We start from the raw sequence: 13,408 nt of genomic DNA, 5'->3' as shown, positions 1-13,408 counted from the left end.
GGAGTTGTTCCTCCAGATCCGCTTCACTCACTGACTCATGATACTGCTCGACCCTCCTCCTGTTGGTACTGTCCACAACGCGCGGTCCTTGGCCGTTTCTGGCATAGATCTCTGTGGAGTAGTTTGCTGTTGCCCTCCGAGGTCTCGCGAGTGGGGTGGACCCACCTACACTTGCGCTGGCATCAACAACTCTCACACGAATTGCCACGCCGCCCACATTAATCCAGAGACCTCGGAGGGCAACAGCAAACTACTCCACAGAGATCTATGCCAGAAACGGCCAAGGACCGCGCGTTGTGGACAGTACCAACAGGAGGAGGGTCGAGCAGTATCATGAGTCAGTGAGTGAAGCGGATCTGGAGGAACAACTCCGCTCCCGGGACGAGCAGCTAGCAAATGGGAGACAAGTGGTCTGTACTGAAACGGAGGATGAGACGGATGATCAGAGGATGGAAGAGGAATTGGATGACGAAACGGTTGGTGTGGAGACAGAGGACGAGGCAGATGATGGTGGTGATGATGATCGTGAGGATGACGAGCGGAACGAGGAAGAGGACGATGAGATGGACGAGGAGGAGTCGGGTGGGAAGGAGCGAGATGAGGCGGATGAATGTGTTGATCGCAAGAAGTCAGCTGTGTATCTACACTTGTAATCTCGTCCTGACTGTCTTGGTGTGTATGATGACTCTCATTTTTCTGTACTGTGTCGTGCGCGTTATGTCCAACAGTTGAAAGTCCTTGAGGCAGTTTGTATACGTATTCATAAGCCTGTTTTGTGTAAGCAGAAAGAGCACATTGTTGCACTGAAGTTGTATTCGTAGGTTGACACTTCGTTCAGTGCCTTCTCGCCTTTGGTTTATGTGATCTTGTTACCTTTTTTTTGCGTTTCCTCTAGTGGTTTTATTGCACTTGTATCTTGATGTTATTTCTAACACCTTTCTATTTACAGTACTTAACTTCAGTTTCTTTGGTTGTATCCTTAGTTCCGTTTTTTTCCCACTGATGATAGGAACGAGAAAATCGATTCTGGGTTTTCAATAATATTTTTGTTATAAAATACACAGTTATACATGTCAAACAAGTAACGTAGTTGCGTGATGTCTGCGGCCTTCATCCTATTCATAGCTATATTAAATACAATGTCATGTACATATCGATAATAATACTACTGTACACGGCGTGGCAAGTTTACGAGTCAGTGCTGCGAAATGGATGCCTCAGCCGAAACTACAAGAGCACAAGTTGTGACAGGGGCGTGAGCAGAGTGGAGAGAGCGACTTCCACGCACACACATCACACTAGCTCTCACAAGGGCAAAGCTTAAGGGCAACGAATGAAAGACATCACAACTGAATACGGCTCACTAGACTTTTCAGCCAATAGACATGCAATGCGCTTGTAAAAAGCAGATGCACATCTACTCATTCCACCTGTGATGGAAAATACAGCCGGGACAAATGATGCGTGCTCCTCATCCCGCAGCCGCTGCTCATATGACCTCTTCTTGGCCTTCTCATGCCGGATGTACGTCACTGAGCAGAGAGCGAGGAGGACTGGTTTGAAGGCGCAAAAGGGTTGAACACCCTGACATCTACAAAGGTGCGCTCAAACTGCCCTCCCCATACTCCATTTGCAGCAACATCCAGCCGAGCTTGATCATCTCGGATTGCCGAGCGAAGGCGTAGCTGCTCTCCGGTGAGGGGTTCCAGGTGGGGCTCCACAGATACGTTAGTGGCGACCCGGCGAAGGAGACCAGCAGTCACATCGCGCACCTCATTATGCCTGATGGTTGGATACCCACCAGTAGGGCAGGAGAGGGCATGGCTGATGGAAAACTGGCTTCCGCATGTGCAGGGAGAGGGTATGCGCTGGAGTGGCCAGTTGTACCTGAGGTGAATTCCGTCACGGAACTCTGCCTTTAATAGGGCGCGTTCGAATTGTCTTCATCAACTGTTCTAACAAATTTTATAAAGAGATTAGTTGAAGTGTCCCATTAGAACGGTTTCTATCATTTTTAGAGTTTTTCAGTGGAATTGCCATGGCGCTGATGACGTCCGATCAGATCGACCATCTCCACGTACTACGTGACGTAGCTATTCCAAACTCTTCGAAACTAATCCACCTTCCCATCGGATGAGTTTCGAGGAGTTTCGAGGAGCTTCGTTTTTCTGAAGAGCCCAATAAGGCCACCTCTTCAGGAAAACGAAGCTCCTCGAAAAGTCAAAGAGTGACAATTCGAACGCGCCCTTAGATAGTGCAAACCCATGGCGCTTCAAGGGTCTGCTGTTCACAGTGCTGGAGGGATCACATTTCCAAAGTACAACTGTTGAGTGTTGGAACTGAGGGGTGATCCCTAGCCTCTCAATATCAAGGTTGCGGATCGCCGCTTGGAGTGGATGGGCCATGTGGTCCGCATGGAGTCGGAGAGGATGGCACGACAGGTCCTATTCTGGACAATGCTTGCTTGTCGCCCGGCCCATGGTCCTCGGCGCCGCTGCTGGTATGCAACTGCACGGGAGTCTCGCGCAGAGTGGAGGTCAGTGTACACCTCGACAGACGCTGATGTATCTTCTTCGCACAGCATCCTTATATTGGGGGTGCGGCTGCTGCTGTCAACTGCTCTCAGCCTCTGTGTGCAAGAGGGTCTTTCTCGCGCCCCCAGGATCGTGCCAGGCACAAGTGCACCGCAGAGCGCGCAAAGCCAGTGAATGAACAGCGCGGAGCATGTCCGTGTGATCGCTGCGGCCGTTGCCGGCGTTGGTTCTTGAGCCGTGATGCCCTTGCCCGTCACAAGTGTGTGGCTCAGTCCCGGATCCCCAGCCGTATTGGAGACTTGTTGCGACGCGCACTGTGCGTAGTAGTAGTAGTAGCATGCAGTAGAATTTATTATTTTGATAGGGAAGGCCCTACAGACGTTGCCGTCTTGCGTCCTGCGGCCGCTGCTTCCGTTCGGTCCAGGGCAGGAATAGACACCGCTAGCGCTGCTCAGGTTCTCCTCCGGTCATACGTCAGTCTCGTGGTAGCAGTCGTAGGTGACCTAAATCCTGGCGACCTCTCGTTGTTTGTGCCCCGGACGCCGTGGGACGGCGTTCTCCTCTTCTAAGTAAGTTCTCTCTCCATTGCCCCTCCGGGGCCCACGTGACCCTTGTGGCAGTGGCTCGACAGGACAGGACGGGAGGGTAACAAACAACAACAATCGAGGGTGCAACTAATATGTTACTTTAGATAAAAAGCGGAGAAAGAGGTTCTTTAGTGGACCTCCTGTTGGGCTCCTGAGCTGAAAGAAGGCCACCGACCTGGAGATGCAGCAAAGTGGCTAAATGTACTGTTGTTCATAGTCGGGCATACATTGTAATACTGTCCGGGATGTTTCGACAGCTTCCTATTTCTGTACCTCTGCCCAGGACTGACCTATGGTCCGTCTTTGATACCATTGTTTTTACCATTCCACTGTCCTTCGCGAAAATCCGAACCCATGCACCGTTGAGGGTTTATATCCGGTCGAGCTCGTGATGTCTCCACTTCTTTTGGCCTTTTGAATACCATGAATACAGTGCTAGTGTGCGCTGCTGTCCTATTTCCTCTCGTGTCCGGCCCAGCAGGTGAGAGTAGCCTACACCATTGTAGTAGCCCTCACCTGAACAGGTGTGCATGGTAGATCTACATAATTATCATGATTGTATTGGTAGATCTGCGACTACGAGTAGGTTTGATGTCCGTCACAGCGCTGCACATCAGTGCTGCCGCCATGACGTCTGCATTGGGCAGATTACATTATTTTCAGTTAGATCTATCAGGCCGGACACAAGCGAAACTTCCTAAGCTGGTTGTGTTTCTCAAGCAGATGGTAACCCGAACGTGTGAACACAGGGGGGGGGGGGGGGGGGGAGGCAACGGGCTGGTGGGAGGATACACACGGCACATGAAGCGCATACATCTATCACCCTGCTGCTGCTAAAGTAGGTTGACCTCTATAAGGTATTGAACGCGCAATGATTCAGATTAGACCAAAACGTCTGACTTTGTCCCAAAAGAAATATTGACAAGAATAGCAGCAGCAGCAGCAGCAGAAAATTCCTTTTCCTAAACACACGCGCAAAGCAAATGAAACAAAGAATGAAAGATTGTGCTAAGCCTAAGACTATCCTAGATTCCTAGCAACAGCAGTAGCGACACCAAGCTAAGTCAGAACAGTGCATTGAAGCGTGCTTGATTTTACCAAAGTCGTATAGCCCGACTAACACACTGCACAAGGGAAATGCCTACCTCTCACGACTCCCAAGCCCGGAGAGGAACATTGACTGCATTCTAAAAATAGAACCTAGGGAAACCTGTAAACATAACTAAAACGGTTACATGTAGGGAGAGTGTTATCAGCGATGGCCAGAGACAGCGCCGGCTGATATCAGAATGAAAAGAGTAGCACACTTGAACGGTGGAAAAGAAAATCACATTGAGATAGGAGAACAGAGGACAGCCTGGCTGCCACTGACTCCAGGTATCCTGAGGACAGTGGCTCTAGGTATCTTGAGGACAATGACAGTGTAGAGCATGCTGAGGCGGTAAAAGAAGCACATCATATTGACTGCTGAGAGCCTAGACAACGCTGAGGTCCAGCGAGCCATCGACGTTGACGAGCTCTGGACTAGCCAGACCGACGACAAGCGAGTGCCGTCCACGCAGTGTCGGTGTAATGCTAACAACTTCACTGAATGGCTTGGAGCGGTCAATGGGACTGCACGTACAGGGTAAGACACAGCAAACATTGAATACAGAGTCAGCTGACTCCTCCCCACAGCACCTCTCCATCTATCTACATGTATCTATCTATCTATCTATCTATCTATCTCTCTCTCTCTCTCTCTCTCTCTCTCTCTCTCTCTCTCTCTCTCTCTCTCTCTCTCTCTCTCTCTCTCTCTCTCTCTCTCTCTCTCTCTCTCTCTCTCTCTCCTCCCATCACGGTCATCTTTTAAATATGGGGCCCCGTTAGTTACCAATTATTACCTTTATCAACTGTACAGTGTAATGTACACAACGGCTCCCCTGACTTTCTCTAGACAAACATGCACAAGTCCTGGATACTACCTGACCAATAAACAGGGAAAGTCCCGCATGCAAACAAATACACGTACACTCAAACGCCTCTTATCCGGACGCCTCAGATACGGACACGTCTCTCTACCGGCCACCTTCAGCTTGAGCTCCTATAGCACAAATGCTTCGAATTTGGGGGCTTTGAACTTTTTTTCCGTATGTGGAAGTGCTTATTTTTCATCGCCAACCTATGTAATTCACACACTTTTATCAATCGGTTCCTTTTGTATCCTGAACATATGCAATACGTTCAAAATAAACTTCTTCACAAATGATACGATACATAGTAGCTGAGTTATCCTGAGATACGGACAAATCTGAGATACGGACAGTGCCCGGTCCCGGTCCCAAGGTGCCCGGATAAGAGACGTCTGAGTGTAGTAAGTTAGCACAGCTTCCAGTCTCTCACCCCAATGCCTTCTTCTGGTTTTTGGCCAGACCACGGCCATGCCAGGAAAGCACAGCGCCGTGTATGGGCCGTGACTGAGCCCCAATCGACAGGTCACCGGAGATTCTGAGCTCGACAGGCTGTCCGAGACGCACTTCGTTGTTGACACCACCACTGCTTGCCAGTTCAACCTGGGACAGATGAAAAGCAGTGTTACGCCGAGGTAAACACATGCACGTGATCAGTATGCCCTCCTATACGTCGGCACAGTTTAAAAATACTATTATAGCAAGAAGTCGCTTGTTCAAAATTTAACCACCACAACATTTGGCAGAAAAGTAATTTAAGCCTTTTCATCTTCGGTACAATTTTATTAACTCAAAATCTAGCAGTCCTGATCAGGCAGCCCTTGAGCAGATCTCGGATTCCATTGGTGCATGGCATGGTTAAGTAGGAGCATTGTGTTCATGTATGCATGTGTGTGTATGTGTGTGTGTGTATGTGTATGTGTGCGTGCGTGTGTGTGTGTGTGTGGGTGTGGGTGTATATGTGTGAGTGTGTGTACACACACTCATGCACGCACATGCAAAGAACCAGCTTACCAACACCCAGCCACTGACAACAGGAGTAGCAATACCAGTACATGTACATGTAACACTGACTCTACTAACCTTCAGCTCTGGCAGTAGGAGCTCTATCGTGTCCGTTTGCACATCGCACTGGTCAGTCTCTTCCACGCGTCCGAAGAAGACGAATTTCAGCCATGGCTGCTGGTGAGGTGGAAGATGTCCCAGGTACTGAGAGGGAGCGATGGAAACAGTTGTGCTCTCACCTGGCACAAGTACACAGTCACAAGAGAACACCAATGTACACTACACTGTTTAGAGCCGTCGGCCTAGGCTACAGCCGGGGTTGCAGAGGTCTTTGGTCAAGTTCCGCATGGTTAGCAAAGCAAAGTTCTCTCCTTCACCGAACAGAACCGCCTCCCAAGTACTGGGGTCGTAACTATGCTACAAATCACAGGAGAATCACCACAGTATTGCCAATCACTGTGCTGCAGAAATAATATACATTTAAACAGTATGCAAAATGACAGCTCAATTAAGGCACAACCACACACCAACTCCAGATATCGAATAAGTATGATGCTATTAAAACTTGATAACTTGAAACTGCTACTTAGCAACAAGAAGCCAGCTGATGTTCCGAGGAAGAAGTTGGACAACTAAATGTAACGTTGCATACCCTGATGAGATGGAATAGTGACCTGCATCATGCCAGTGTCGTAGAACGGCTTGCCCTGACTGCGACCTGCAGCAATGCAAAACATGTTAGCAGACAATCATCATGGCAAACTGTGTGCTGGTTGCTCGTGCAATTAGCTCACACTCCAAATACTAGACAGTGCATGGCGCTATGTTAGCCTAGCCATGGAACAGAATGTCTAGCCACTCATCTCTACCACCAGGGCAAAACAGCTGCTGCCCGAAAATTCACTGGCACAAAACGAAGGGTAAGCCGACAACAAATTCAATACTACATTGTATCCTCCTAACGACAGTGTAACTCGCTTAGTAGTACGTATTCTGATAAGACATACTCTTGCTTAGTACGAACCTTGGCCGGGGCACGGGTGTATTGGTCAATAATGAAGTAGTATGTTGAGGTAAGAAGTACTTTGGGTACCAAGTCCACTGTCCTGCTGCCCGTCACGATAGGTACTTCTTATCACAGTTCTACTGTATCACCTAACAACGGTCGCTTCTTACCGGTATAAAGCAACGGTGAAGCAGTGACGCGGTAGTGGAAGGTTCTCTGGTGTTCACTGGTGTTCTTCAAGCCCAGGTCGACACGGATATCCTCGCCAAGCTTGGCCTCATGAGCGTCAATGGCAAACTCAACGTCACTCGGTGCGGCGCTATCGTCCTTGCCTGATAAAAAGCACACATTACATACAATGTACTGCAACTGCTGAGATCTGTGTGTGAAACCATACAAGCCTCCTCCGTCCATAGACATAGGAACACACACACACACGTACCCTTCTCCATTATCATGAGCAATGTTATCACTTGAGCAGCCTAAGCCAAACACGAGCATTGCTAATCCCATACGCAGCCCAAGCTAAACATCAGCAATGTTTATCCCTAAGGAGCCCAAGCTAAGCATCAGCAATGTTTATCCCTAAGGAGCCCAAGCTAAGCATCAGCAATGTTTATCCCTAAGGAGCCCAAGCTAAGCATCAGCAATGTTTATCCCTAAGGAGCCCAAGCTAAGCATCAGCAATGTTTATCCCTAAAGGAGCCCAAGCTAAGCATCAGCAATGTTTATCCCTAAGGAGCCCAAGCTAAGCATCAGCAATGTTTATCCCTAAGGAGCCCAAGCTAAGCATCAGCAATGTTTATCCCTAAGGAGCCCAAGCTAAGCATCAGCAATGTTCACCCTGTGTGGAGCTCAAGCTAAAGCAGTGTACCTTCCACGGAGCCCACGGCCACATTGGACCCGAGTGCAGCCCTCTCCTCGATGGAGCCTTCCTCAAACTTGTACAGATGAGTGACGTCCATGCGTTCCAGCGATCCCAGCGCCTTGGTTGAAATCTCCTTTCCAACATGCGATGCCAAGACCCTCTTGAGAGTGTAATCACCTGCCTTGTTTGCAACCCACAGCCGATGGTCTGCGTTCACCTGAACATCAAAAACCAACATGGCAAGATTAGGACTACTTTATAAAGACCCTGCTATGGCATTTTAGGTTCCACTCGGCTTTTGTTCACAGCATTCCGTCCACGGGCATGTTAAAAACTTCAACAACCTCCTTTAAATCCTCATACTGGCTGCCTGTACGAATCGCCATGAGATGTTGAAATACATGCATAATCCAAATGCAAAACCTGAAATGTTGCGTGTTCACCTTCCACCCGTAGGCAGCGTGCTTGGAATTACCTCTGAATGGCGTTTGATAAAATTATGGAGGTGCTACACGAGAGCAGATGCACGTTTGAATATTAATACAACTCATTTTTTGCAGCTGTCTCCCTTTCTCTCTCTCTCTTTCATACTTTACATGCATAGTACCAGCATGGCCTTGGATCACGTCACTGCAAGGGGAACAGCACTTAGACAAGTCAGCAGTGAGCCTGTACTGAGTATAGCAATCAAACCCACGGCTCCCAGTGACCGGGGACATCTACTCCTTTAGTGGTACACCAGTTACCTCAGCAATGATGAAATTGCAATCGTAGTTCACCACATTGCCCATCTTGACTGCCTTCAGCGGTGCTGGTCCACAGCAGAAGATCTCGTCACTGAGCTCCTGTGGAGTGCTGTCCACCGCTTGCCAGCCACCGAATCCATACGGCAAGTCAGGCCTCTTCATCCATGCCTCGTTCCACACATGGAAGTTCCTAAACATTCAGGGAGTAGGGAGTTGGGCAAGAAGGAGGTAGAGGAGGAGGAGGAGGAGGAGGACAATTGCTCAACACTCAACTTCCACCAGTGGATGGCTTTTCTGACAATGACCTGCCACATTCGTTACGCCCAACAAGACTCACAGAAACGTCAAGCAAAGCAGATAGTAAGGTGATTGTGAGTTCATCCTATGCCAGGCTATGCTACATTTCAATAGCAAAATAGTAAAATAAACTTTCAATTTTCACTTCACGTGAAACTCAGCCAGACTGAATTATCCGCAACTGTGTAGGAACAAGGGCCCTCAAGGATCAATGCGCAGATACTACTCCTAAAGCGATGGGAGGAAAGTAGATCAGACCCATTGCAAAGTGGTCAAAGCCCGAAAATCGCATTCGCTACATCCATACAACATAACCTCATGCCCAGGCCATACGTAAAACAGAAAACATTTGATTGATTAGATCCCTAGCGTACACGTACACGCACAGCAAACAGCTGGGAAGAACTAGCTAACTTTCTTAGTCACTATTGCTGCTCACCAAATGGAATCTCCGTTCAAGTCCTCCACTGGGTCACCGTCAGCGTCCAGATAGTAGTCGATGGCACGGTTGAAATGCGTGTCGTGAGCCGACCGGAAGTTCGTCACTGATCGGGCTGGAATGCCCAGCGTTCTGAGAGCTACAGGCAAGCAAGGATTATTGCAACGAAACCAAACTCATGGCTCGAATAAGCAGCAGTGAGGATGGGGTGTGGGCAATGACGACAGCTGTACAAAGGAGCCTGTGCGCATTGAGTCTCACAGCAGCCACAAAAATCATGTTTCTAAAACTAATCGAATAATTCTAGACATATTTCCAGAAGACCACCAGAAGCTGCATGCATGGCATAGGGTGGTGGTAGAGGGGGGGGCGTCAGGCGAAATTACTGGTCAGTCGGCGACACGCATTTTTCACAAAAATTTGCGTTTCACCTGCTGGGAGAGTATGCATGTACTCGAGTCTCATCTTGAGCACGTTTTTTTCTTCTTTTTTTCAGCTCCAGTATAGCTGTATTTTTCATTGCAAAGCCGTCCTCGATTGTTGTGTTCGTTGTTCAAACGAAGTGGACATTCAATCATGAAAGCAGAGGACATAGGAGCCTGTTTGGAGTTTCTCGTGGCATAGGACGGCCACACAGAGACGCTTTGGGATTTCCTGAATATAAAATACCGTACGCACGATGCTGAGATCAATTTGTGCGATATCAAATTGTTTGTGATCTACCACATCGAGCAGAACGGGATCCAAACACAAGCTTACCGACGGTTAGGCTGCCGACCTGACTGGACAAATGATCCCTGGCTTCACCAGACGCCAGAAGTCGGACACCATGTCCTTTGCTGCGACGTCCATCTCCAAAACGAACTCCATCTTCGTCGTGAAAAGGCTTGAAATACTCATTATTCAACCGAGATTCGCGGACTCACGCTTTCTCGGATCGATTAATTTCCTGTTGGAACAGTTGCAGGGCAGCTTCCCGCTACTGTTTCAACAGGCGATGGCTCCAAAGCATGCCTGGAACAAGCCATATCGAGGTTGCAAGCCACCCCTCTCAGCACTTTTTTTGAAGAAATTCGAAATTTCAATGGTGGAAGATATACTATGAAGAGAATTTCAAAAAGTATGTTTCGCGGAGCGATCGCTCAACCTACGTCATTCAAACTTTGCAGGATGGTTCAGACGTACATGCTAGGCATGGAACCACAGGCGATGATGCCATAGCTGACACACAGAGTAACAAACACAGCAGATTCGTGTGCACAGATACTAAATTAGTGGACGTCGTCATCTTCTTCCCGCTGATCTCGAATGTACTATGACGTGCTATTTCGCCTGACGAGGGGGTAGAAGGAAAGCATAGTAGGTGGGTGTTACACAATGCAAAATAGAACGTGTGGGTGAGAAGGTGAGACAAACTGGGCTCGGGAAGCCCAGATCACTTACCAGATGTCAGAATTCCAGAGAAGATGAAGCACTGGCCGTACTTGACAGGCTTCTTTCTTGTCGTTCGGCTGGAGTTCATGTACTGCTCAAAGATCTGCACACTGCCAATCCAGTCGGTGGGTGGAGTGCCGCCGGAATAGTCACCACTCCAGTTCCCCTCGAGCACACCATCGTTATCCTCACTGTTCAGAGCTGATGACAAGTAGCGAGTCACCTGCAACAGGACGGGGCACATAATAATTATCATACGGTTACAATACTCTCTGCAGAATTTGAATAGTTTCACTTCAGGAGAGTGAAGGTCAGGAACTACGCCATTAAGTCACAGAGTCCAGTCACTATGGCAACTAGGCCAATTATGTCACAGGATTCAGTCACTATGGCAACTAAGTCCATTATGGCACATGCTTCGGTAACCGTGGCATGGTGTGAATCAGCAGACAGAAACACACAGAAATGTACGGACATACATGTAGTGGCCCGGTGACTTTGTGCAAGAGGCCACAGTCAGGTGACTAACCATGTGAACGTCCTGCCGGAACTTGTTGGGAATCTTCTCAATCAAGAACAGAGCCGTCTCCAAGGATGACATGTCAAACTGGAATAAAACACACCGGGGGGAGGGTACGGACAGTAAGGAAAGATAAAGGAAAACATTGCACTGTGGCCAAGTGCATGTACACGCTAGACAAACTCCACTCAAGAAGTAGACAACCGACTTGAACCGAGTCATTCATGTAACACTACACTGGTATGCACAGTATTCTCCCGAGTATAAACAACACCCAGATTTGTTGTCACGAAATACAGCCATCTTCCCCATTTACCACCGTTAGTTAAGTTGACCATCATAGTAAAAACCGCATCGAATGTTTCGGGCGAATTACTAGTGTATAAGGTGCGGCTTATACTCGTACTACGGAAAACACGGCACGTGTTACAGATATCACAGTGAGGAACTTCCCTGAACAACCCCACCACCCATACACACACACAATCACACACACACACAATCACACACAATGCAAGTCAACAAGAATGACTGGCACGTGCCTTTAAAACACAGTACGGATACTGCAATAGCCACTAGTCCCCCTAAAAATAGAAATGTTCTGTTTAGTCGATCCTCAGCTATATTCGGCTAAACGTTAAAATCACCAAATATACCCCACGGCCCATTTACATGTGCATTTGCAAAGAGGGTAGGGCAAGTGGCTGTGCGCTAGCAGAAACTTCACTGGGAATTCCGAGAGAAAAGGACCGACCAAATACAAGGGCCGTGAAACGCTCCGTAAACCTTTAATGGTTCATGCTGCAGCCTCGCACTGCACAGCACAGCCGATGCTGATCTTCAGGTACTGTATGTATTCAATGCATGAAGTATACCACAGCAGCCATGCGGTACGTACAAACAGATCATGGTAACTCGGGAACGTACACAACAGGTGAGCACACACCCACACACACGATGGCACAATGGCACAATGCTGCATGATGAACCCATCTGTCTTGAGGACATGTGCTACATACCTGTCCAAAGTCCCACTTCATGGGACGGTTGCGCCGGTACTTGCCCACCCAGATGCCACCACTCTCGTTCAGGATGTACTCTCGCAGCTCTTCCTCGCTCTCCAAGTACACAGCATCATCTACAGTAGTCGGAAGGCACACGGAACACCACAACACAAACAGCGACGGGTAGCTGTGAGCATTTGGAAATGAAATCTAGCCATCCAGGCACTGGCATGTCATCAAGTCATTATTCAAGATATGGTTAAATCACTAGCACACACACGCGCGCGCGCACACACACACACACACACACACACACACGTATGCTTGCACGCACCCCCGCTCCCCCCCCCCCCCCCCCATACACACACGCCTACACAAACGCAGAAACCTACACGCCCGCCCGATATGGTTAAGTATACGGACGAACAGGACATATCCAACCCCATTGTTTCTAGCTGACTATGGAAGGTGCTATGCCCATGCAATATGTTGTCCACATGATATCACACATGCAGAAACCCAAACAGTCTAGTCTAGTTCACTCTAGAATGTGTGATAAAGCCCTACCTGAGCACCAAGGGTTAAACAGCACAGTCACATAGTCATCCAGCTCCAGTGATGCGGAGTGCATACTCGGCGTCTGAACACCCAGTATCACTGAATATCTGACAACAAGCGATAAGAAAATTACAAAGAATACCTGAGGATTTCCAGGCAAGCAAATCACACAAACACCGCACCGCTTTGCCATAATTATTCCAGTTTGACAAACGAAGGTCCGCTACCCAAATGAGTAAGCGTATCGTTGTGTGGCGGGGTCAGGGGGAAACTGTTACAAGCAGGTCATAACCTACCGCCACCATCATTATCTTCACCGCCGCCGCCACAACCACACAAAGCATGTGCGCACGCAAGCACACTCAGACACATACACACACACATATATACACACACATACACACACAATCATACACACACACACACACACACACACACACACACACACACACACACACACA

General features: G+C 48.5%; 1 protein-coding gene across 1 annotated transcript in view; it reads right to left on the bottom strand.

The window, feature by feature from the left end:
- Positions 1-3,981: 3,981 nt before the first annotated feature.
- The window catches only part of LOC135828093 (uncharacterized), an 18,521-nt gene continuing 9,094 nt past the window's right edge, over positions 3,982-13,408 (bottom strand). Inside the window, exons 12-23 of the mRNA XM_065340530.1 lie at positions 12,957-13,054; positions 12,405-12,523; positions 11,395-11,472; positions 10,875-11,088; positions 9,432-9,570; positions 8,696-8,885; positions 7,956-8,166; positions 7,252-7,413; positions 6,728-6,793; positions 6,154-6,314; positions 5,504-5,673; positions 3,982-4,735 (exon numbers count right to left, since the gene is read on the bottom strand). Coding sequence (XP_065196602.1) covers positions 4,597-4,735; positions 5,504-5,673; positions 6,154-6,314; positions 6,728-6,793; positions 7,252-7,413; positions 7,956-8,166; positions 8,696-8,885; positions 9,432-9,570; positions 10,875-11,088; positions 11,395-11,472; positions 12,405-12,523; positions 12,957-13,054 — 1,747 coding nt within the window. The 3' untranslated portion in view covers positions 3,982-4,596. The remainder of the gene's footprint in view (positions 4,736-5,503; positions 5,674-6,153; positions 6,315-6,727; positions 6,794-7,251; positions 7,414-7,955; positions 8,167-8,695; positions 8,886-9,431; positions 9,571-10,874; positions 11,089-11,394; positions 11,473-12,404; positions 12,524-12,956; positions 13,055-13,408) is intronic.

The sequence above is a fragment of the Sycon ciliatum genome, chromosome 1 (assembly GCF_964019385.1).
Source record: "Sycon ciliatum chromosome 1, ocSycCili1.1, whole genome shotgun sequence".
NCBI classification, from domain to species: Eukaryota; Metazoa; Porifera; class Calcarea; order Leucosolenida; family Sycettidae; genus Sycon; species Sycon ciliatum.
Note: the sequence above shows the minus strand (reverse complement) of the source record. Positions and strands in the feature narration are given on the sequence as shown.